At 42.9% G+C, this 26,201-nt stretch overlaps 1 protein-coding gene across 1 annotated transcript; it reads right to left on the reverse strand.

Annotated features, from left to right (window-relative positions):
• Positions 1 to 1,071: 1,071 nt before the first annotated feature.
• Positions 1,072 to 25,742, reverse strand: LOC123665484 (vacuolar protein sorting-associated protein 35). The gene is made up of 19 exons (XM_045599780.1): positions 25,674 to 25,742; positions 25,517 to 25,597; positions 25,062 to 25,182; positions 24,287 to 24,480; positions 23,592 to 23,720; positions 22,636 to 22,721; positions 21,900 to 22,092; positions 21,253 to 21,381; positions 20,481 to 20,585; positions 17,276 to 17,424; positions 14,928 to 15,147; positions 14,466 to 14,572; positions 13,736 to 13,904; positions 12,272 to 12,369; positions 11,265 to 11,443; positions 8,913 to 9,046; positions 7,993 to 8,166; positions 2,089 to 2,269; positions 1,072 to 2,054 (listed from the first exon to the last, which is right to left on the reverse strand). Exons 1-18 carry the CDS (start codon positions 25,713 to 25,715, stop codon positions 2,111 to 2,113), a joined length of 2,469 nt encoding a protein of 822 aa, XP_045455736.1. The 5' UTR covers positions 25,716 to 25,742; the 3' UTR covers positions 1,072 to 2,054; positions 2,089 to 2,110.
• Positions 25,743 to 26,201: the final 459 nt, after the last annotated feature.

Below are 26,201 nucleotides of genomic sequence, written 5' to 3' on the forward strand. Positions count from 1 at the left end.
TTTTTATAAATAATTTGATATTTGAATAAAACAAAATGTAAAAAACATAAAACTACTAGCTAACACACAAGTAAATAGCAAATAAAAAAAAATCAAATCAACTAAAATCAATCAAATTGCCATAATAAATCTGATATCGCAAATCTGGCGCATCCCTAGCGTTTCATTAATCCGTTTACTACACGCCGTTGTCAAGCATAGACGACACTGTGGTGACGTCATAAGCGAATAGTGAGAAAAGTAGTGAAGAGCAACATGAACGATACCTTAAAACATCGTGGCATTTTGGAATACGTCACATAGATGATTTTAATAATATTAAATTATAAAAAAAAATCAATTTTTTATCTAAGGTAAAGTACTTCAGTACCGTGACCCGATGAAGCAAATTAATATAATCGCATGTGAAGAAATATTTACAATAAATAATGCGTGAAATTTTAAGGCTGGCACCGACCTCATAGTAGGCATATTTAGGTAAGTACTTTAGATTTTTTTAATCGATTAAAAAGAAGATTAAAAAAAATAACCAGATTCAAATTTGTAATTTTTCTTATTAGATAATTAATAACTAAAAAGGGAGTAATAAGTTTCATATTAATAATTGTGTTTGCTGGCAAACGAAAATAACCGACTTACTAAACCGAATTACATCGACAAGTAATACAACGTAGGTGGACGAAAAAATAGTTTAAATACGCATTATCACAAATATCTCCAAAATTTGTTATCAGATCTCGATGAAATTTAAACGTGACCACATGATAAATATCGGCTTTTGATTAAATTAAAAATCATCAAAATCGGTATACCCAGTAAAAAGTTATGCGGATTTTTTAGGGTTTCCCTCGATTTTTCTGGGATCCCGTCATCAGGTCCTGGTTTCCTTATCATGGTACCACACTTAGGATATCTCCTTTCCAACACAAAAAAAAAAGAATTATCAATAAAGAATTATCGGTTCATAAACGACGAAGTTATCCTCGAACATACATAAAAATATATATATACGGTCGAATTGAGTAACCTCCTCCTTTTTTGAAGTCGGTTAAAAATAAATAAAAGATCATAAACAGTTTAATAAATTGATTTATTATTCGATTATAAATATAAAGTATTTCTATTTTACTAAAATGTTATACATTAAAACGTTCCTTAGTTTAAAAATAATTGCAAGTTAACAAATCATACATTTAAAGTGCCTGTACCATCATGTTTCAATCAAATTCAAATGACTAAAATAACTGCAAAATGACTAAGCTTTTAATCTATTACAGTGTAGCATTATCTGCACATCTTTCCAAATGAATTCACAAAACATGAATTAAAAAAAATATATTTCATTTTTATTCATAAAATCGTGAAATTAGTTGCAATTAGTAGCTTATATTTGATAAAATGTAAAGTAAATTTTATTATTACTTTTCAATTTCATTTTTAATGAATTGTAAAATGCATCAGTTACCGAAAGATAACCGTATCCACAAATTAGGTATACAATTAACACATCACGCATTATAAATACCCAGAAGGTTTTCTATCTCAGGATGAAATAAAAACGCAACAAATAAATTGCATTTAAAATAAAATACATGAATAATTTGATAACCTCACTTACCAACATTTTTTTTCACCAAAATATATCAATATCTTATCTTTCGACATGGAATATATTAAACTAAAGATCTTTAAATGAAATTTAAATTTATTAGAGCAAGTGTTTCGTTATTACGATTATATCGTAAATACATAGATCTTAAAACATTTCTTTGTCAAATATTATCATGGCTTCTAGATAGGGCTACGATCTGTTGGCCTTTAACCAGACACTTTTTCAATCCTGTCTAACTTTTGGAAGATTTTAGGGTAATGAGGTACTTTTATAGTTTCTTCATATTTGCCTAATTAACTAAGAAAAACAGTTGCAAAGAGTAAATTGCAAACACGATCCTATTACATAAAATCTTTTCAAATTGTCACATTTTTTAAAACTTGGACTAATAAAGACTGTCTTACTTTGATTACTCAATTGCTCCGACTGATTTAGTCATTCAACTTTTGTATTTTGGTAATGGCAATCTTACTAGATTTTTACTCCGTGTGATAACAGTTAGGACAGAACTAGACCTTCGTACCCAAGTCCGTCCGGATCTGGACACTCCATTCTATTTTTGATATGTTGCAGCGTGTTGTGGAAATGCTTGGTGATCTGTTCAACCTCCTCCGATTGGTCGAGATTGCCCAATTCCTCGCGGATTTTTTGTATAATCTGGAAATGATAGTTAATATTTGATTTTATTGCATACTCGTATTTTCGTTTTGATTACGATGAAAACGCACTTTTGCAAAGTTGGGACTGTCACTAACTATACATTACGAATTAAATAATTTAGACAGTCGAAGATCTGAATTGGCTTGCACCTGTATACCGTTGTCCATGTACTAAATTCTTGAAGTAACGTTCATTATGTCACAACTAGGCTTTACTCCCAGTTTAGCAAGCCCAGTTTTTCATGCCTAGTGTGTTATGCTCAGTGTCACACTTACTGTGTCACACACAATATGTAACAGGTAGTATGTCACGCCTAGTGTCATACACCCAGTGCGTCACACCTAGTATCTCAGAGTAGTGAGTCGGGAGGTACAGTGGTGCAGTGAGTCAGTGGGACAGTGGGTCAATGGGACAGTGGGTCAGTGGGTCAGTGGCAGTACCGCGTCGATGAGCGCGGTGGTGAGGCAGTCGTTGCCGCGCTCCCGCAGCAGCGCGTACCGGCCAAGCAGCTCGGCCAGCAGTTGCGCCTGTACTATGATACAGTGGGGCAGTGGGGCAGTGGGTCAGTGGCAGTACCGCGTCGATGAGCGCGGTGGTGAGGCAGTCGTTGCCGCGCTCCCGCAGCAGCGCGTACCGGCCCAGCAGCTCGGCCAGCAGTTGCGCCTGTACTATGATACAGTGGGGCAGTGGGGCAGTGGGTCAGTGGCAGTACCGCGTCGATGAGCGCGGTGGTGAGGCAGTCGTTGCCGCGCTCCCGCAGCAGCGCGTACCGGCCCAGCAGCTCGGCCAGCAGTTGCGCCTGTACTATGATACAGTGGGGCAGTGGGGCAGTGGGTCAGTGGCAGTACCGCGTCGATGAGCGCGGTGGTGAGGCAGTCGTTGCCGCGCTCCCGCAGCAGCGCGTACCGGCCCAGCAGCTCGGCCAGCAGTTGCGCCTGTACTATGATACAGTGGGGCAGTGGGGCAGTGGGTCAGTGGCAGTACCGCGTCGATGAGCGCGGTGGTGAGGCAGTCGTTGCCGCGCTCCCGCAGCAGCGCGTACCGGCCCAGCAGCTCGGCCAGCAGTTGCGCCTGTACTATGATACAGTGGGGCAGTGGGGCAGTGGGTCAGTGGCAGTACCGCGTCGATGAGCGCGGTGGTGAGGCAGTCGTTGCCGCGCTCCCGCAGCAGCGCGTACCGGCCCAGCAGCTCGGCCAGCAGTTGCGCCTGTACTATGATACAGTGGGGCAGTGGGTCAGTGGCAGTACCGCGTCGATGAGCGCGGTGGTGAGGCAGTCGTTGCCGCGCTCCCGCAGCAGCGCGTACCGGCCCAGCAGCTCGGCCAGCAGTTGCGCCTGTACTATGATACAGTGGGGCAGTGGGGCAGTGGGTCAGTGGCAGTACCGCGTCGATGAGCGCGGTGGTGAGGCAGTCGTTGCCGCGCTCCCGCAGCAGCGCGTACCGGCCCAGCAGCTCGGCCAGCAGTTGCGCCTGTACTATGATACAGTGGGGCAGTGGGTCAGTGGCAGTACCGCGTCGATGAGCGCGGTGGTGAGGCAGTCGTTGCCGCGCTCCCGCAGCAGCGCGTACCGGCCCAGCAGCTCGGCCAGCAGTTGCGCCTGTACTATGATACAGTGGGGCAGTGGGGCAGTGGGTCAGTGGCAGTACCGCGTCGATGAGCGCGGTGGTGAGGCAGTCGTTGCCGCGCTCCCGCAGCAGCGCGTACCGGCCCAGCAGCTCGGCCAGCAGTTGCGCCTGTACTATGATACAGTGGGGCAGTGGGGCAGTGGGTCAGTGGCAGTACCGCGTCGATGAGCGCGGTGGTGAGGCAGTCGTTGCCGCGCTCCCGCAGCAGCGCGTACCGGCCCAGCAGCTCGGCCAGCAGTTGCGCCTGTACTATGATACAGTGGGGCAGTGGGTCAGTGGCAGTACCGCGTCGATGAGCGCGGTGGTGAGGCAGTCGTTGCCGCGCTCCCGCAGCAGCGCGTACCGGCCCAGCAGCTCGGCCAGCAGTTGCGCCTGTACTATGATACAGTGGGGCAGTGGGGCAGTGGGTCAGTGGCAGTACCGCGTCGATGAGCGCGGTGGTGAGGCAGTCGTTGCCGCGCTCCCGCAGCAGCGCGTACCGGCCCAGCAGCTCGGCCAGCAGTTGCGCCTGTACTATGATACAGTGGGGCAGTGGGGCAGTGGGTCAGTGGCAGTATCGCGTCGATGAGCGCGGTGGTGAGGCAGTCGTTGCCGCGCTCCCGCAGCAGCGCGTACCGGCCCAGCAGCTCGGCCAGCAGTTGCGCCTGTACTATGATACAGTGGGGCAGTGGGGCAGTGGGTCAGTGGCAGTACCGCGTCGATGAGCGCGGTGGTGAGGCAGTCGTTGCCGCGCTCCCGCAGCAGCGCGTACCGGCCCAGCAGCTCGGCCAGCAGTTGCGCCTGTACTATGATACAGTGGGGCAGTGGGGCAGTGGGTCAGTGGCAGTACCGCGTCGATGAGCGCGGTGGTGAGGCAGTCGTTGCCGCGCTCCCGCAGCAGCGCGTACCGGCCCAGCAGCTCGGCCAGCAGTTGCGCCTGTACTATGATACAGTGGGGCAGTGGGGCAGTGGGTCAGTGGCAGTACCGCGTCGATGAGCGCGGTGGTGAGGCAGTCGTTGCCGCGCTCCCGCAGCAGCGCGTACCGGCCCAGCAGCTCGGCCAGCAGTTGCGCCTGTACTATGATACAGTGGGGCAGTGGGGCAGTGGGTCAGTGGCAGTACCGCGTCGATGAGCGCGGTGGTGAGGCAGTCGTTGCCGCGCTCCCGCAGCAGCACGTACCGGCCCAGCAGCTCGGCCAGCAGTTGCGCCTGTACTATGATACAGTGGGGCAGTGGGGCAGTGGGTCAGTGGCAGTACCGCGTCGATGAGCGCGGTGGTGAGGCAGTCGTTGCCGCGCTCCCGCAGCAGCGCGTACCGGCCCAGCAGCTCGGCCAGCAGTTGCGCCTGTACTATGATACAGTGGGGCAGTGGGGCAGTGGGTCAGTGGCAGTACCGCGTCGATGAGCGCGGTGGTGAGGCAGTCGTTGCCGCGCTCCCGCAGCAGCGCGTACCGGCCCAGCAGCTCGGCCAGCAGTTGCGCCTGTACTATGATACAGTGGGGCAGTGGGGCAGTGGGTCAGTGGCAGTACCGCTTCGATGAGCGCGGTGGTGAGGCAGTCGTTGCCGCGCTCCCGCAGCAGCGCGTACCGGCCCAGCAGCTCGGCCAGCAGTTGCGCCTGTACTATGATACAGTGGGGCAGTGGGGCAGTGGGTCAGTGGCAGTACCGCGTCGATGAGCGCGGTGGTGAGGCAGTCGTTGCCGCGCTCCCGCAGCAGCGCGTACCGGCCCAGCAGCTCGGCCAGCAGTTGCGCCTGTACTATGATACAGTGGGGCAGTGGGGCAGTGGGTCAGTGGCAGTACCGCGTCGATGAGCGCGGTGGTGAGGCAGTCGTTGCCGCGCTCCCGCAGCAGCGCGTACCGGCCCAGCAGCTCGGCCAGCAGTTGCGCCTGTACTATGATACAGTGGGGCAGTGGGGCAGTGGGTCAGTGGCAGTACCGCGTCGATGAGCGCGGTGGTGAGGCAGTCGTTGCCGCGCTCCCGCAGCAGCGCGTACCGGCCCAGCAGCTCGGCCAGCAGTTGCGCCTGTACTATGATACAGTGGGGCAGTGGGGCAGTGGGTCAGTGGCAGTACCGCGTCGATGAGCGCGGTGGTGAGGCAGTCGTTGCCGCGCTCCCGCAGCAGCGCGTACCGGCCCAGCAGCTCGGCCAGCAGTTGCGCCTGTACTATGATACAGTGGGGCAGTGGGGCAGTGGGTCAGTGGCAGTACCGCGTCGATGAGCGCGGTGGTGAGGCAGTCGTTGCCGCGCTCCCGCAGCAGCGCGTACCGGCCCAGCAGCTCGGCCAGCAGTTGCGCCTGTACTATGATACAGTGGGGCAGTGGGGCAGTGGGTCAGTGGCAGTACCGCGTCGATGAGCGCGGTGGTGAGGCAGTCGTTGCCGCGCTCCCGCAGCAGCGCGTACCGGCCCAGCAGCTCGGCCAGCAGTTGCGCCTGTACTATGATACAGTGGGGCAGTGGGGCAGTGGGTCAGTGGCAGTACCGCGTCGATGAGCGCGGTGGTGAGGCAGTCGTTGCCGCGCTCCCGCAGCAGCGCGTACCGGCCCAGCAGCTCGGCCAGCAGTTGCGCCTGTACTATGATACAGTGGGGCAGTGGGGCAGTGGGTCAGTGGCAGTACCGCGTCGATGAGCGCGGTGGTGAGGCAGTCGTTGCCGCGCTCCCGCAGCAGCGCGTACCGGCCCAGCAGCTCGGCCAGCAGTTGCGCCTGTACTATGATACAGTGGGGCAGTGGGGCAGTGGGTCAGTGGCAGTACCGCGTCGATGAGCGCGGTGGTGAGGCAGTCGTTGCCGCGCTCCCGCAGCAGCGCGTACCGGCCCAGCAGCTCGGCCAGCAGTTGCGCCTGTACTATGATACAGTGGGGCAGTGGGGCAGTGGGTCAGTGGCAGTACCGCGTCGATGAGCGCGGTGGTGAGGCAGTCGTTGCCGCGCTCCCGCAGCAGCGCGTACCGGCCCAGCAGCTCGGCCAGCAGTTGCGCCTGTACTATGATACAGTGGGGCAGTGGGGCAGTGGGTCAGTGGCAGTACCGCGTCGATGAGCGCGGTGGTGAGGCAGTCGTTGCCGCGCTCCCGCAGCAGCGCGTACCGGCCCAGCAGCTCGGCCAGCAGTTGCGCCTGTACTATGATACAGTGGGGCAGTGGGGCAGTGGGTCAGTGGCAGTACCGCGTCGATGAGCGCGGTGGTGAGGCAGTCGTTGCCGCGCTCCCGCAGCAGCGCGTACCGGCCCAGCAGCTCGGCCAGCAGTTGCGCCTGTACTATGATACAGTGGGGCAGTGGGGCAGTGGGTCAGTGGCAGTACCGCGTCGATGAGCGCGGTGGTGAGGCAGTCGTTGCCGCGCTCCCGCAGCAGCGCGTACCGGCCCAGCAGCTCGGCCAGCAGTTGCGCCTGTACTATGATACAGTGGGGCAGTGGGGCAGTGGGTCAGTGGCAGTACCGCGTCGATGAGCGCGGTGGTGAGGCAGTCGTTGCCGCGCTCCCGCAGCAGCGCGTACCGGCCCAGCAGCTCGGCCAGCAGTTGCGCCTGTACTATGATACAGTGGGGCAGTGGGGCAGTGGGTCAGTGGCAGTACCGCGTCGATGAGCGCGGTGGTGAGGCAGTCGTTGCCGCGCTCCCGCAGCAGCGCGTACCGGCCAAGCAGCTCGGCCAGCAGTTGCGCCTGTACTATGATACAGTGGGGCAGTGGGGCAGTGGGTCAGTGGCAGTACCGCGTCGATGAGCGCGGTGGTGAGGCAGTCGTTGCCGCGCTCCCGCAGCAGCGCGTACCGGCCCAGCAGCTCGGCCAGCAGTTGCGCCTGTACTATGATACAGTGGGGCAGTGGGGCAGTGGGTCAGTGGCAGTACCGCGTCGATGAGCGCGGTGGTGAGGCAGTCGTTGCCGCGCTCCCGCAGCAGCGCGTACCGGCCCAGCAGCTCGGCCAGCAGTTGCGCCTGTACTATGATACAGTGGGGCAGTGGGGCAGTGGGTCAGTGGCAGTACCGCGTCGATGAGCGCGGTGGTGAGGCAGTCGTTGCCGCGCTCCCGCAGCAGCGCGTACCGGCCCAGCAGCTCGGCCAGCAGTTGCGCCTGTACTATGATACAGTGGGGCAGTGGGGCAGTGGGTCAGTGGCAGTACCGCGTCGATGAGCGCGGTGGTGAGGCAGTCGTTGCCGCGCTCCCGCAGCAGCGCGTACCGGCCCAGCAGCTCGGCCAGCAGTTGCGCCTGTACTCCGCCGTCCATGCACTGTTGAGCCACGCGGGCTGCCTTCTTGAGGCAGTCCAGAGCGCGCGACGCCTCGTTTAGCGCCCACTGAAAATGGAAGTAAAATTCTAATTTTTTACGAAAATTGCGCGAACAGAAGAGTATGAAATTTACGCATACTTATAGTTCATACGGAAAAGGAGTGCAGATTGCTAAGATTCTTTTTTTAATATATTAAATCAACTAGCTATGCCCGCGACTTCGACCGCGTTGAATTTAAAAAAAAAAAGTTATTTTTCAGTTCGCACAGTTATAAAATAAGTAAAATTTCTAAAATAAAAGTAGCCTAAGTTACTCCTTATTACATCAACTATCTGCCAGTGAATGTTCGGTCAAAATCGGTCCAGCCGTTTCAGAGATTAGCCGGAACAAACAGACAGACAAAAAAATCGTAAAAAAAATATGTTATTTTGGTATATGTATCGTATACATCGGACATCCATATGCATTTAGTAAAAACCAGTTATTTTTAATATTACAAACAAACACTCTCAATTTTATTTATTTCTATAGATAAAAAAAACATTACACACACTACCACGCATTTGACATACACTCATATAATATGCTTATTTGTTTAATGTTCAAACTTATAATTTAAATTCATCGTTACAGCCATACTGCTGAAGGCCTCCACAAGTTTACGCCAAAAATAACGTGAACTCATGTGTTTTGCCCATAGTCACCACGCTGGACAGGCGAGTTGGTGACCGCTGGGCAGGTAATTTAAATTAATTATGATCGAATTTCGGCCGCTGGGCGACCACTAATTAAATATCAACCGGCCACAGTACCTGCTTGCCGTCCTTTCGAGCCTTCCAGAAGAGATGTGCGCAGAGGGCCACCGCGCGGCTTTGGTCGGGTTTCTTAAGAAGTTTACTGGCAGCCAAAGCACAAGCCGTACGCATCGGCTCTGCATTCTCAGCACCTACACAACAGGGTTTAGTTTTAGTCATTTTTATGGAGTGTATAAGGCGAGTGTGAATGTAAGAGTTGGAAGGGATAGACCTTGGCGGACGTTCTGGGATCAAATAAGGGACGTCTTAAAAAGGGCAAGACCAAGAGTACCCTAAACCGAAGAGTATGTATGAAGGGAATAATGAAAGTGGACGAAGCGAAAGAAGTATGTAAAGATCGTAGCAAGTGGAAAGAAGTGGTCTCTGCCTACCCCTACGGGAAAGAGACGTGATTATATGTATGTATGTATGTATGTATGTATGTATTTTTATGGAGGTCACTCAAGTTTTTTTTTTGTTACTACAATAGTTTAACTTTAGACCAGCAGTTCTAAAACCGTCTAGAATTTCTAGGATGGTCCGACACTGACATTCAAGTATTACGTAATCAATCAGTCAGTCAGTACAGCCTATTGCAGTCAATTGCTGGACATAGGCCTCCCCAAGTTCGCGCCAGACATCCCAGTTTTCCGCAATCCTCATCCAGCCTACAGGCTATGTTATTACTTTCGTTCTCTCGCGCATAGTCTCATTTCTGATCCTATCTTTAAGCGAATCCCAAAGCATAGCCCGTTCCATTGCACGTTGAGGGACGTTAAACTTCTGGACCAGTCCCTTCGTCAGTGTCCACGTCTCGGCTCCGTATGTTAACACAAGCAGGACGTATTGCTCGAAGACTTTTGTTTTCAAGAATGGCGGAATCTTCGGAGTGAAGACTCGACGAAGCCTGCCAAACACCGCCCAGAAGTAATACGTAAGTAGTACGTAAGCAGAATTTTAATCATTTTTTTACCCTCCTCCTCCCCTTGTCAGCGAAAGTCAGCAAAGACTCTTCCCCCTCCCCCTATACTGTACATAAACATTGGCATATATATTTTTAAGGTATTCAGAAATAATAAATGAATATTGCTGACGTAACCACCGTCTAGACCCCCCGGCCCCCATGTCATCAAAAATAAACAAAACAGACCCCCTCCAACCCCCTTCAGTGCGTACATAATACTTTAATACTCTTAATACTAGAAAGTCTGAAACTGAATACATACATATACTGCCCAAAAACAGTCAAAATTAATACACTGTGAAGGAATAACTAATGTGTGGTGAAGTTTATTTAAAATTTATTTTTTATATTACCAATTATAAACGAGTTATTAATAAATTTTACCCAACTACAAAAAAAACGAGCGATCTCAATCCAACTGGATTTTCTTATGTATATTACTCATAACTTTCTACTGGGTGGGTGGGAACACAAGGTGTTGTGTTTAACAGTAGTGACTTTAGATCAGTGTTGTTTGACTATATATTATTCTTCGAACGCATACATTTAGCTTTGAAAGAGGTATCCAATTGGGCCAACCTAGTCAAATTCCACGCTTCCAAAACGCAAGTGTGTCTTTTTACCGGGCATATTCTAGGCATAAATGTTTCGTCTATTCTGAACTTTGGACAGTGCATAGAATCCAAGGCAAAAACTGCTGGTAAGAACTTGGTATCCTCAATAAAGTCACGAAGTACTTCACGCCGGAGCAGCTTCTTACTCTGTACCAAGCATAAATTCGATCGTGCATGCAGTACTGCAGCCACTTATGGGATGGCTCTGTCAAGTCCCAGCTTGCTGCTTTGGATTCTGTGGATCGACGCGCCAGAAGACTCATCGGTGACGAACCACTGGTTAACTCTAAACTACAAAGTCTTGAACATCGGCGCAAGGTTGCCTGTCTGTCTGTATTTTACAGAATATATTTCAGAGACTATGCTCAAGAACTATAAAATTTGGTTCCGCCATCACCTTTTCTACCACCGAACCGCAAAGCACCGCATGAATCTGTACCGCTACGTGGTTGAAATCCCACGATCTCGCACTAAGCACTTTGCTTCCTCGTTCCTAATACGCACCGTATTGGAATGCCATTCCGGCTTCAGTTTTCCCAACTAACTATAACTTGGGTATCTTTAAATCAAGAGTGAATACATCTGCTGTGTGTAAATCTGAGTGACTGCATCTTCACTTACCATCAGGTGAGATCGCGGTCAAGAGCTAGTTTATATATTTAAAAAAAAGAATCGTCATATAAGGTCAAGGTACATGCCTAGTCGAGCTACTCCAAGTTTTTAACAGGGTATGTTCTGCTATTCACTACCTTAATGAGATTTTCTTAATACATATAGTCATAATACACTCACCGAAGCAATCAATTTGTTCGAACGTAGCTATAATAAGAGTGATGGCCGCGAGTTGCGCCTTGCTATCTGATATTTCGTCCTCGTACAACGAAAACGCTTGTGACAGATATTCATATGCAATTGTTTCGTGATTCGCAAAGCCTATTTCACTTATAGCGAGTGCACCTTGGAGGTATAATCTGAAAGAATAATAATTACATAAATATAAATAAATAAATATCTACAATACACACAGTCGTCTGTTCCTAAAGTAAGCAACTTAATGCTTGTGTTATAGGTAACAGCCGACTGATATAGCAACTTTTTTTTTCGACAATATATATAAATATATAAATTATGCTGTGTGGCTACGGCACTAAAGAATTTAGCCACCCTCTCTCTTCCCGTGGGTGTCGTAAGAGGCGACTAAGGGATAACAAGGTTCCACAACCACCTTGAAACTTAAGAAGCCGACCGATGGCGGGATAACCATCCAACTGCTGGCTTTGAAATACACAGGCCGAAGACGGGCAGCAGCGTCTTCGGTGCGACAAAGCCAGCCCTGCGGTCACCAACCCGCCTGCCCAGCGTGGTGACTATGGGCAACACACATGAGTTCACGTTATTTTTGGCGTGAACTTGTGGAGGCCTATGTCCAGCAGTGGACTGTATATGCTGTAATGATGATATAAATTATACTTCTTTTTATAAGCAGTCACTACATGCTGCTGCTTAGTGTAAATTAAATTTAATTAGTAAAATCACAATAAAATCCTTTTATAAAGAAAATAAAAAACATTGAACACACTAAAAATATTAAACATATAAAAAATATATTTAAATTTACATTAATAACAAAAAAAAAATATACTAAAGATAAGATCATTAAAATAACATCTGAAAAGACTGTGTAATAAAAATTTTGCCGTCATATTAATAACCTGATTTTCCTTTGGCTATCATTTGCACTGATTTTTTCAACACAAAGAAACTAGTGCCATCTATGTGATGGTGAATGATGCACTTACCTCAACGGTAACTCAGCCAGTTCTGCTTTGACCAACAAGCTAATTGTCTGATGACAGAATTGGAATATCTTCTGACACTTCTTTTCCCACATATCGTCCTAAAACAGAAAATAAAAACGTCGTTAATTCAATTAATTACATCCTTTAAATTTAAGATGATAATTTTAATATAAATAAATAAATTATAGCATACACAGACAGGTGGTTGTCTGTTCCTGCATTGGATGCAATTTAATGCATATTATAGGTAACAGACAATTGTTGTAATTCGTTTTGGTAAGTATACGTAGAAATAAAACATATATTAAAATATACAAATATTACACCTACATACAGGCGAGAATCGAACACACAAGCCGCGGAGCAAAAAGCATTGCCACTACAAACTGCGCCAACGGACAAGTCAATCTTATGTTAATATTAAAAAGATAAGTAGTTTGTTTATAACATGCTTTGTGCATAAAAGGAAATCATAAATACAAGAAAAACCACGAGTAGTGTGTAGTGGCAAAGAAATTGCCGAAAGAAGATGAAAGAAATCGTATATTGGACGGCTGAAAAACCAAGAACATCACAAGCGCTCTATTTAACTTTTTTTTTACGTGGGAAAAATCCATCATGGATACCCTCCAGCGCGGGGGCATCAGAGGGTTATGTCAGACACCTACTGACTAAAAACCACCACGTGTGAGCAGTCGTCCGCCTGGGTGGGGCGAGATGGGGTCGCGCTAGCATTCGCCACCTAGCCCCGGCCGAAGGCTCGGACAAAGACTCCGGGCTCCGGCACAATGGTGGGGTAGCCTCGCTCACAACAAGGCCACCCCTCAGAGGTGTGGGATCGTGTCGGCCGGCGACCCCACTATTACGAGTGGGGGGGGGAGGTGGGACAAACGTCTCTTCCTTACCCCCATACGTCTGCGCCGGAGTGGGTCAGCGGAGACGTCATTCTCCCCGGCACGCTCCGCGGACTCCTTCTTCGTCATTACGCTACCCCAGACCTTTCTACCAGCAGCTCTGGCTACCTCACTCTGACAGGAACACAACACTGCTTGAGAGCAGTATTATTTAGCTGTGATCTTCTGTAAGGTCGAGGTACTTCCCCAGACGGGCTAGTCCAGGTTTTGAGCAAGATGTTTTACTCCTATGTAGCTCAATAAGTCTTCAGTGCATTACATTACTAGTCTATGATATTCCGTAAGTTACATTCACAGTTGTATCGATGCAGATTTGGAGAACTCGAATTAAAAAAAAAATGAGTGTGCTTTAGACCACACGACTTTAGTAAAACCTCTGCACAATAGGCCTGTACTGTGCCTTAGATATGCGAAACGTAACTGGCTATGCGAGACAGAGAAAAAGAAAATGTGTGCTCGCACCTCTCTCTTGCCACTCGTCATACGACTCGCCCAATCACACTTTTCGTAACGCTCTCGTCACTAAAAAAATAAGATGTGTCCAACTAACCTGATCCTTCAAATCCTTATAAGTGAACGCGAGGCGGTACGCGTGGAATACTATAGGGGGGAATGTATGTTGGATGCGTTTCGCCCCCCCACCTTGAAGGGCCTTACGTGCCGCGCTCAGTATCAAGTACTGTTGATCTGCTGAATCCGATTTGAAGTGATGGATTAATCTAGAAAAAAAGTATAAAAAAAACACATTTTGATACTTGTATCATAATAAAACAGAACAAACTCCATTTACTTTTTTTTAATTGCTAAAAATATAATAATAAATAATAAATAAATTAATTGTATAGAATTGTTTTTTTTTTTTTTTTATTCACACTGAGCAATCTAATAAAGTGCTTAATTTATAAAGTTATGAAATTAGATAAAGTTAAAAAAATACTTGCAAGTATCCTCGAAAAACAGAAATTTCCCATATGGAAAAAAATATTTTAAATAATTTGCGTTTGTACAAATATTTCTTTCCGGTCTGGATGTATATCTTTGTGGGTGTCTCCACCGTGCTTCGGGGAGCACGTAAACCCGCCGGTCCCGGTTGTTATCATAAGACCTGATAGCGGTCGTTACTCATATCCGCCAGCCTGCAATGAAGCAGCGTGGTGGATTAAGCTCAATCCTTCTCCTACATGGAGAAAGAGGTCTATGCCCAGCAGTGGGATGTTACAGGCTGAATGCCGAATAACGTAACTAAGCCAGCAGGGTACAAATAATCATTTAGTTCTAACCTGGCCAGCAAACCCTGTTCCTCTACAAAGTCCTCGTTGTCAGTGTCCACTGCTCCATCGGGTTGTTCCTTCACTAGAACCTCTAACATTGACAGAACTGCTTCAACCTGAAAGATGATAAATAATTTAATATATCACCGTATTTCGGTAAATTTTGTTAAATTAATATTGTTTTTTATGTACCTGGTTGTTCTATAACTACAGTAATTGCTTACCATCAGGTAAGCCATAACTTTGTTTGCTGACCTAGTTACATATAAAAAAATGTGGTGCATGGCATGTGGTCTCAAACAAATAAAGATTTGACAAGTACTTTTTGAATTATCTCTAATAATTCATATTTACTGGACTATTTTTTCGTCTAACTACATTGCATCATCACTAATAGCTTTTTATTCTATTTATATTATGCCCAGCAGTGGGATATCACAAGCTGAATCAATCAATCTAAACAGTACTCACATCTTCAGGAGTAGACACAGTAGTATCACTCTCCAGAACATCATTAATGAGATGAACAGCGATCATCATCCTACCAACTTGGTTGAGACGGTTGATCAACGGAGCGTAGTTCTGTAGTTTTATCAGCGTCAGTATGTTCTTGTAGTGGTCCGCTGGTAGTTTCAATATCTTCATCAGTTCTTTGAAGACCGGTGTGTTGTGTTCTAAGTGTGGTTTACCACTGTAACAATTGTTAAAAATGTTATACCCCATCCAACTGTTTATTTTCTTTTTGACAGTTCACATCTATAAATTACAGGTTTTTTTTCCGGAATAATGTACTATAAAATTCTACAGTAATGTCATCCTTTATTGACGAGTAGTTATTAGTAGTATAGTAGTAAAGTGCCCTGTGCATAACAAACAACCACAGACTATCAAATACTTCTTAAAATACAATAAATCGATATACAAATGAAATAAGTAAAACTATTAAATAAACTAACAAATGAATAAATAATTAATATTTTTTTACTAAAAATATTTCATTAAATCGATTGAAAATTTATCTCAAATAAAATCAATTACTATTTTAAATCGAATTGGTAACGTGTGAGGGAGTCACTAATGTTGTGATTTTTATTAATTTAATTGTAATTTACGATAAAAAGATTGTATTATTTCATTAAAACTCATAATGATTTTTAATTTTACGACTTGTGACGGAATTACAGCGTATCCGCGACGACTCGTAACGGATGTCGACGATGCGTTGTGCTTTTATTTGTTGAATGAGTTCAATTACGCGCCCGACGAGAGCGAAATAATTAGTGTCTCAGTCAAATAATTCTTTACAATGGACGTAGAGACTGTGTGGTTACGGCAGTAAGAATATAGCCTTCCCCTCCCTTCCCGTTGGTGTCGAGAGGGGCGCCTAAGGGATGACACAGTTCCACTACCACCTCGGAACTTATAAAGCCGCCCGGTGGCGGGATAACCATCCAACCGCTGGCTTTGAAATACACAGGCCGAAGGCGCGCAGCAGCGTCTTCGGTGCGACAAAGCCAGCCCTGCGGTCACCGACCCGCCTGCCCAGCGTGGCTGTGGGCCGCACCCGTGGGTCCCCGCCGTGGTGGCGGAGCTAGTGGCGGCCTCACGCGCTCGCGAGCAGGCTCGAGGGCGCCAGCAGCGCGACCGCTCGCCACGTCGCCTCGCCGTGGACACACGTTCGCACAGAGTATGTAGAAAATACGTGGCGACGGCCCCTTACAATCGAGTTACTCCTATTTGTTAGCTTTATTTTTAAGTAAGAACTATACTATATCCTAATGTGAGGGTAACACATAAATAAAATCGTACATATTAAAAATAGCATGGTGTCGTCTCCTGTCAAAGATTTTCATTGTAATATGAAACTTTGAATAGTTACGGGTCTCTGTAAAGAACTCACTATAGACGGCGCCACGGTCCGCTTAAACCGAAAATAAAAATGATCATATCAAAAATTTCACTCTAGCGGGTACATCGTTCCATAGCTTAATTGGCTAGAGCGCCGACACGGTCAGTCGGAGACGCGGGTTCGAATCCCGCTGGAGCGGTCAATTTTTGATATTATATTCAAAAATGTTTAAGAACTATACTTTTATTATTATTATTAATTTAAAACTATTATCTATTACAAATAATGAAATGTTCGATAAACTAATTAACGTATTTTTAAAGTCTTCTTTTGAAAAATGATGAGAGTAATTTTTACGATGCGCGCGCACACCGTCACAAACAACCGACACCGTGAAGTTAGCTAGTCAACGAGGAAGAAGTTAGCAACGTGAAGTTAGCTAATCAATAAAGTATAACTTCTTACATGCGTACGTAAGCACACACACACTTTTTTATATTTATTTAAATTTATTTGCTTTTTAATTTATTACTAACAACAGAATCAGTTCAGCCTATTCCAGTCCACTGCTAGACATAGGCCTCCCTAAATACTAATAATAGAACAATAAAAACTAACAACATAACAAAGTACCTATAGCCCACGGTTCGCTTAAACCGAATATAAAATCATCATATCAAAAATTTCGATCTAGCGGGTACATCATTCCATAGCTTAATTCGGTCAGTCGGAGATGCAGATTCGATCCCCGCTGGAACGGTCGATTTTTGATATGATATTCAAAAATGTTATAGCCCTATACTATCGATACCACAAAAAAGTATTTAAATCAATGCAAAAACCTTATAGAATTTGATATGTACAAAAAACTTATTTATTTTGTTAGTTACTACAATCTGTTGTACTAATTACTGGTAATGTACAACACTTTTTTAATAATAAAATACACAAATTAATTTTCAATACATACCTTGCCTGATAAATATCAGCACAGATTCTGTCTGTGTGTGCAAGAACCCTATTGACATACGACAACTTGTCGGGATGACAACGCTGAGCCAGCTTCAGCAACGCCAGCTGTAATGCTAGCATGTCTTCGGGTGGCATGTCTGTACGACTCTGAAAATTATTAAACCATTTAGTATATTTCATTAAAGTACTCCAACGATTTATTCGTTTTTTCAGCCTGTAATATCTCACTACTGAGCATAGGTCTGTTTCCCCATGTAGTAGAAGGATCAGAGCTTAATCCACCACACTGCTCCAATGTGGGTTGGCCTGATATACAGGGTGTTTGGTGGGGTGTTGGACAAACGGTCAGGGGAGTAAGGGGGGGTCATTGCCAATATATCTGGCCACTTAACTAAAGTCATTGCCCTTTTATTTTTTTTTCATGCAGCATTTAATTGTTTTTTACAAAATCTCCAGAATTCATCATTCAAACTCACAAAAGACAAAAAAAAATGTGTTACGGACCCAAATTATTTTTATGTCTTTTTTTTGAATAAATTCCCAACATTTTGAAACCATATTTGTAAGTGTAACATGAAAAAATACGAAAATATGGGCCTTCAAAGTTTTTAAGAGTTGCAAAATTTTACCAAACTACAAACTTTAAAGTGATATAAAAAAAAACCAAACACGATAGGGTTTTAACTATTTTTTTTAAAATATCCTGCATTTATGTCCTTTCTAACAATGTATCATTTGCTATCAAGAAAAAATTTTGAGTAGAGATATTTAACAAAACATAACGCGCGGTCAAAAATCGCTTACTTAAATAATCATAATTGGTAAGTAAAGTCATGTGTATTTAATAAAGAAAACTAAAAAGGTTTTCTGAATTGAGTTTATAAAAAAACAAGGGATTATTAAATTTCTCTAATGACGACCAAGAACCAGTATCACGCTTGTAGGCAGGCCTCCCTCGAGATGGACCGAAACGACGGTGGACAAAAAACTAATAATAAAATTTGTTTAAAATGATACAATGAATCAGTCTCTAGTTTCTATCACGCAGTTAAAAAAACCTGTTTTTATTCAAACCCCTAGACTACTGTGCTGTGATTGGCTAAGTAGTTTTATGTCTCGTTCGTTAGAGAGAGTAACAAAGTTCCTTATCTATTTCTGTCGATCAGTCCGTCTTCAGATCGGTCAGATTTATTTTGCACACTGATATTAAAAATGAAAACTTTTTAAAAAGTATCTTATGGACAGACGAGTCTAAATTCACTCGTGAGGGAATACTCAACTTACATAACCTACATCATTGGGCGCGGAAAGGTGAAAATCCTAAATTAAAGAAACTAACACGCTTCCAAAGAAAGTTCTCAGTAAATGTGTGGGCAGGAGTAATTAGAAATAATGTGATTGGGCCGCATTTCTTACCAGACAATTTAAACGGAGATAATTATTTGGAGTTTCTCCAAAATGATTCACCGGAACTCACATGTAATTTGCCAATAATAGAAGAAGATAGGCCCATAATTTTCCAAAATGACGGATGTCCTGCCCACTGGCGCCTGACAGTTAGGGAATATTTAAACGAAGTATTTCGTAATTCCTGGGTTGGTCGCGACGGTCCTATACCATGGCCTCCACGCTCCCCAGACCTTACTCCAGTCGATTTTTATGTCTGGGGTCGTGCGAAGGAACTCGTCAATACGGAAGAAATACAAAGACGCAACCATTTGAGAGAGAGGATTATTGATGCATTCGACCTTTTGAAGCAAGAAATGCTGATGGCCACTACGACGACGGAAATAAGAAAAAGATACCGTGCTTGTATTAAAAATGGTGGCCAACAATTTGAACAACTTTTATAATAAAAGTCTTGTTTTTAATTTTGTTTTGTTTTTATTTAGTGTTTATTAATGCCAAACAATGCTAGGAGGTCTGCCTACAAGCGTGATACTGGTTCTTGGTCGTCATTAGAGAAATTTAATAATCCCTTGTTTTTTTATAAACTCAATTCAGAAAACCTTTTTAGTTTTCTTTATTAAATACACATGACTTTACTTACCAATTATGATTATTTAAGTAAGCGATTTTTGACCGCGCGTTATGTTTTGTTAAATATCTCTACTCAAAATTTTTTCTTGATAGCAAATGATACATTGTTAGAAAGGACATAAATGCAGGATATTTTAAAAAAAATAGTTAAAACCCTATCGTGTTTGGTTTTTTTTTTTATATCACTTTAAAGTTTGTAGTTTGGTAAAATTTTGCAACTCTTAAAAACTTTGAAGGCCCATATTTTCGTATTTTTTCATGTTACACTTACAAATATGGTTTCAAAATGTTGGGAATTTATTCAAAAAAAAGAAATAAAAATAATTTGGGTCCGTAACACATTTTTTTTTGTCTTTTATGAGTTTGAATGATGAATTCTGGAGATTTTGTAAAAAACAATTAAATGCTGCATGAAAAAAAAAAAGGGCAATGACTTTAGTTAAGTGGCCAGATATATTGGCAATGACCCCCCCTTACTCCCCTAACCGTTTGTCCAACACCCCACCAAACACCCTGTATTTCCTACTATGAGTAACGATTGCTACCACGTGTACATGTTACAACCACGACCTACGGCCTAACATGCTCTCCGAGGCACGGTGGAAGACCCACAAGGACTGCACAAACACCCAGACCACGGCAAACACCCTCGGACCCACCACGGATCGCTTCGAACCCGCAACCGCCAGCGCAACAGGTACAATCCATGGCTGTAACCGTTGCGCCAACGCGGCGATAAAAATAGCAAGAGTGAAATTATGTTTTGATATAATTATTATTCCCCTAATTTAATAGAACCTTTTAAGGTTTAATTACCACATTCTTAAGGAGTACATTCCAGTCGCGTGTAGGAACTGACAGACTCACTTTTTATAGGAGTTCAATATTTTAACTGAGGTAGGGCACAGCAGGAAATTTCCTGCTCAAAATATGGAGCAGCCCGACTGGGGTAGTACCTCGACCTTACAGAAGACCACAGCTAAATAATACTGTTTCCAAGCAGCGTTGTGTTCCTATTGGTAAGTAAGGTGACCAGAGCTCCTGAGGGGATTGGGGGTAGGGTCGCGATGCTTTTGGTGTTGCAGACGTCTGTCTATAACCTACGGTAATCACTTACCATCAGGTGAGCCGTACGACCTAGTAATTGAACCTAGAATACATACCTGAGTTATGGCAGCAACTTGGTCCGAGAACACTTCAAACAGTTGCACTTCTTGTTCGTTGCCATCTTCTAGAACTACGCTCAAGTTGACATTACCTTCGTTTCTCTGTTAAATTATTAATATTATTACTGAAAACAGTTCAATCCAATCATTTAGTTAAGAGTGACGAGTCGGACTCGCGCACGAAGGGTTCCGTACCATTGACTAGGTATAAAAGAAATTTTAAAAAAAGATAAATATTTAGACAATGTTTTGTGTAAACATTTTTTAATAATATAAATAAATAAATAAATAAGAAGTCTTAGTATAGTATTCCTAAAAAAAACGAGTGTGCTTTAGACCACACGACTGAACTAAAACTTCTGCACAATAGGCCTGCACCGTGTCTTAGATATACGAAACGTAACTATACTAAAGGCTATAAGAGGAAGAAAGAAACAAAATGTATGCTTGGACCTCTTTCTTGCTCCATTCGCCTCGCCCGATCACACTTTTCGTAACGCTCTCGTCACGCATTCGCTAGCTTACTCCCTAAGTCAAGCGTGGGTGAAGAAGTTTTACTTCATAAACACTCACACTTAATGATAAGATAAATAGCTGTTATAGTTTTGCAGTTGCTCTTCATTCTTTGAATTAAAATGTTTGATTTCGGTGATTTTATCAATTGTTATTAATATTGATTTTTTTTACTTCAAAGAAATTCACTTGAACATTGCCCAGTGTTTGCAATAGTAAATTATAATTTAAAATTATTGGTATAAAAACATATTACCTGACTGTAAGCCGCTAATCTTTCAATGAGGGCTATAATAATATTCTTGATATTGACTCCCGGTTGTAGCTCTGCACAGGATTTGAGAAACGGTTGCAGATTGGCCAAGTGAAATTCGTCAGGGAAAACCTGTTAAGAAATTTAATTAGTTTATAACAATTATTTTTTTATATATTTAATATATTTTATATATATATTTATTTTTTTGCTGTGAGCTACTGTCACGGAACACCCGTAACCTACTGACCTTTAGTTGACACCTGGACTCGGAGACATTGAATTGATTAAACTTGCTAGGGTGGGTAAACTTGGTAGGGGGCAATGAACTTTCTTGAGTTCAATTCAAGAAAAGTTGCTACCTATATAATGCACACCTATCGGAAGTTTACGAGGGCAAACTCATCTCTAAAAGAGACCTCTATCAGTCAACCCATGGTAGTGAGAGATGAAATGAGGTACTCCTGCTGCAGGACGTACGACCACACCGCCCACTACTGCCGCTCACCTGTATGATGCACTCCATGAGGTACTCCTGCTGCAGGACGGACGACCACTCCGCCCACTACTGCCGCTCACCTGTATGATGCACTCCATGAGGTACTCCTGCTGCAGGACGTACGACCACTCCGCCCACTACTGCCGCTCACCTGTATGATGCACTCCATGAGGTACTCCTGCGCGATGGCGTCCCGGCAGCTGACCACCTGCTCCAGGATGCCGGGCAGCACGAGGCGCCGGTAGTCCTGCTCGCCCACAGACTCCAGCTGAGAGAGTCGCACCAGGTTCGTACCCACGAGGATCCTCAGCTCGGACCGTTCGCGTTCACGACGTTCTTTGTCTCTGTAAAATTTATTTTAAACTTATAATATGAATATATTAGTTAGAGGACATATCAGTAAACGAAATAAATGGCAACACAGAGAACACGAATTTCTGTGTCTCAAATTTTTTTGTGTTCAATAAGGATATGAGTATACTACTAGCTGACCCTGCAAACGTTGTTTTGCCATATATGTTATTAACTAATCCCCGCACCTTATAACTTAGGGGTATGAAAAATAGATGTTAGCCGATTCTCAGACCTACCCGATATGGACACCAAATTTCATTAAAATCGGTCCAGCCATTTGAAAGGAGTATTGTAACTAACATTGTGACACAAGAATTTTATATATAAGATAAGGAGTACGGAAGAGACCAAAATTTTTAGTAAATCTTGAAACAGTGTTAACCTACATACACTTCAATAAATTGTTTAGGATCGACTGCCAGAATACTGATATATACTCGTAAATTCACTATAATTAACCAATTAACTGTAACATATAAACTGATAAAACAAATATGTGACTAATTTTGAAATTCATTAAATTAGTGGCTTACCTTGAATGACCTTGATGCTGCATTCGAACCCATAACTTATTCATTTCAGCGAAATTCATCAAAACAAAGTCAATGGCATCCCGAACCTAAAAAATAATATTATTTCATAACTTCACCATTACAAATTTGAACTACAAATAGAAATTTTGAGATATCATTTATTCTTTAATTTTAGTTAGATGAGCTTCAATAGTACAAAAAGAGCACAATAACTACACCAATGTAAAGATTTTGGGAATTCAAATAATTATGATGATGAATTGGTCATTCATGAGCATTTCTAAGTAAAAGTAAGGACCGACCAAAATTTGGTTTGGGTTTCGACCAGCTTTCGTAAAAACGGCCCCACCATAACCCTGTTCAAAAAAATGTGGTGCATCATTCAGCGTAGCAACCCTCCGCGCCGCCGGCTTAAATGTCCGGAAGTAAATATTATTATCTTATGAATGAAATATTAATGAAATTATTAATGAACATAAATTCCATTATATCAAAACTAGCGACCCACTCTGGCTTCGCACGGTTGCAATGCTGATACTAAATATAAAATATAAAATATTTGCAATGTAAGCCGAAAAAAATTGTGTTTATTTACGACATCACATTAGAAACCTCTAAAACTATCAGTGTTCACACTGATCTACCCTATCTGTGTACATATACCTTTCTCAGGAATCACTCTATTAAATAAAGAAAACCACATCAAAATTCGTTGCCTATTTTTAAAGATTTTAAGCAGGCAGACAGTGGGAAGCAACTTTGTTTTATAACTATTTAATGCTGTATGCTTAAACTACGTGACTTCAGTAAACATTTCGGTTTCAGCCGAAACTACGGCCAAGGTAGAATTTCGGTTTTTTGTTTTTAGCTTTGGCCAAAAATATGGTTTGGCCGGACTCTACTGAAAAGGCTATTTATTATTACCCTATTATTTCTGTCATTTTTATAAAACTTACAGTTCCCTCATTCTCATTCTGAGCTTCAGTGGTATCAGGCAGCACATTCCTAGTGCACTGCAGTAAGTAATTCCTCAGGAACAGACCACGTAACGGATGCTGAACACCACGGCACATCTCTACCAAATCCTACAGGAGAAAAATAGTCTTGCGTAACAAATATTACTTATAAAGATCAATGATTTATTTTCGTAAGAAGTTCACAGTCTTACATTACAAAATGTTTAGAATTTTCATAGTGGGTACAAGCCAGAAACATTAATAATTGAACCACATACATTACATGCAATTACTAATATACTAATTTGAGTTTAGTCGTTAACCTATGTTGTGTCCAAAGTACTGACTTAATTTGACTGGATTTATTTTGTATAAATATCTTCTATTGCCGCCTTAGTTAAATTTTTTAAAATCAAAATATGGTAAGGCTTTAGATTAAGAATCATCGAATTATCTAAGCTCAAAATTTGAATATTTATGGGCATAATTTCGCTACAAAAAATAAATTAAAAAAATGGTAACCTAACTTCCAAATTAGCCCATTTATCGACATAAATTCGTTACAAAGAAAGTAACCCTAAGCTATCTAACTTCAAAATGACGGTTCTTAATCTAAAGCCTAGCCATCAAATAGTACGTGAAAATAACAAATTTTTGAATATAGGAACCAGGCTTAAGAGCATTTATCAACCTACCTTCAATAAATCTCTCCTCAAATTCGTATTTGTCTTGATGTACACCAATCCGACAGTGATCAAAAGGTACAATCGGGGCACAATATTACCAGCGTACTGTACCAATTCATAGAGATCTGCCACTTTACGACCCTTCTGGAATTCTTCCAACAAGTACAGCTCTAAATGTCGGAGCTCATCTGTTATTGCCATATCTGAATTACTATTAAGAAAATTTATACCAGAACAAAAGTGATAAGTTACTTCAGAGTAGATTTGTATAAGTTTTATTCTGCAGCTATAAGTCTATGACATGTATGTGAATGTAGGAGTATATGGTATGCTATACACACAAAACATATTAACATACTCAAAATGGGTTCTCTATTTAAAAATAAAAATATGTTTTTAAAAATAAAACTTGATTGTTATAATAGAAAAAAATAAATATATTCTTGATTATTTTATATTCTTCCCTAGTACATATTTACTATTGTAATCATTTAATTTCAACTGTTACCTCTATCTCTGTGTTTAGAACCAAAACATGTGGTTTATAATAGTAATACACAAAAATATAATTCAACCTGGCAATTATATATTTGTACAAGTTTTACTGTAGTTTTTAAATATAGCAACACTTCTAATAAAAAAAATTGTAACAAAAAAAAATGGCTGATAAAGGTTTCTCTATAAGTTTCTTTTAATTAATTATCACAAGTTACAAAATATTTACTTGTATGTTGTCTTCAACACTGTATACAACAAAAGACAAAATACATATGCCAAAGGATACAGAGTTCATAGTAGCTCTTTGGGGACAGCAGTGATGTTCTAAGCTCTCCCAGCATTGTGGATGCATGCTTCAGAGCATCCATCAACTTGGATTTGTCCAGGCATCTTTTCATTTGAAATGCCTGAAAATTTTTTACAATTCCATATTTATCAAAATTATGATTAAAATAAATCAAACACAAATCTTCCTATTAGGATTTATTTTTACTTGATATAAGTTTTAAGTATATTATTTTTGTAATTTATCAGTTAGTAACTATGTTTGTGATGTGATTAAGTGGCTTATTTTACACAAAAATCATAATGTAATAAGTATATAATGTGCTTAGAGCAAGGAATAAGAAAACAGTCTAGTGATCATAAAAAACGTATAAATAAAATATTAAATAATGTTTTTGCTAGAATTACAGAGTGGATACTACCGCCAGCACAAATTGTTTTATTTTTTTAACTCACCTGGACTTTGACCACGTTCAAAGCATCGTCAAGAAGCTTCTCCTGCTCCTCGATAGGTGAAACCTGGTTCGTCATCTGCGCCTACAAAACAATAACAAAGTAAAAGATATTAAATTTTCGGAAGAAATTATCGCATCTATTACTAACTGCTACTAACATTCGACCAAATGTAAATAAACGGGTTGTGTAAACGCTCCATGTGTACAGTCGACAACAGTAAATACCGTATAATACGTACCTGCGACGTGTTTAAATAACAGGTATAACAATAACCGCTGATAAAGTATTTTCGGTGTAAAAGTTCCCTTTAATGGGAGTTGTTTTTCTTGAAGTTTTATTTGATTTGACGTACATGCAAGTGCTGCCAGAAATCCTAATATGAATTCTACCGATAAAATAAAATAAATAAAAACTAATTACAATTTTATCTTACTGAAATCAAATAACAATTAACATGTTTAGTGGCACTACTAGGTAAGGGATTAATTCTACACATAGTTGATATTTATTTATTATTTATGGTAGCAACTATTTTTGTTTATTATTGAAGACACTGAAGATATACTTCTTTTGGCGCGTTAGGGAAAAATGATGAGGGCTTTACGATGCGCGTACACACCGTCATAAAAAAAAACGACACCCAAAAGTTAGCTAGCCTATAAATGCGCACACACACTGTCACAAA

This window comes from Melitaea cinxia, chromosome 24 (genome assembly GCF_905220565.1).
Source record: "Melitaea cinxia chromosome 24, ilMelCinx1.1, whole genome shotgun sequence".
Taxonomy (NCBI): Eukaryota; Metazoa; Arthropoda; class Insecta; order Lepidoptera; family Nymphalidae; genus Melitaea; species Melitaea cinxia.

What these genes read in the sequence shown, in the direction of transcription:
- LOC123665484 (XM_045599780.1), bottom strand. Translation starts at nt 25,715, where the DNA reads ATGGAGCGTTTACACAACCCGTTTATTTACATTTGGTCGAAT. An exon ending in GATTAGCGGCTTACAGTCAG is followed by an intron (nt 20,586 to 21,252) that starts GTAATATGTTTT and finishes ATAATTTAACAG; the next exon opens with AGAAACGAAGGTAATGTCAA. An exon ending in CGAACAAATTGATTGCTTCG is followed by an intron (nt 9,047 to 11,264) that starts GTGAGTGTATTA and finishes CCTGTTGTGTAG; the next exon opens with GTGCTGAGAATGCAGAGCCG.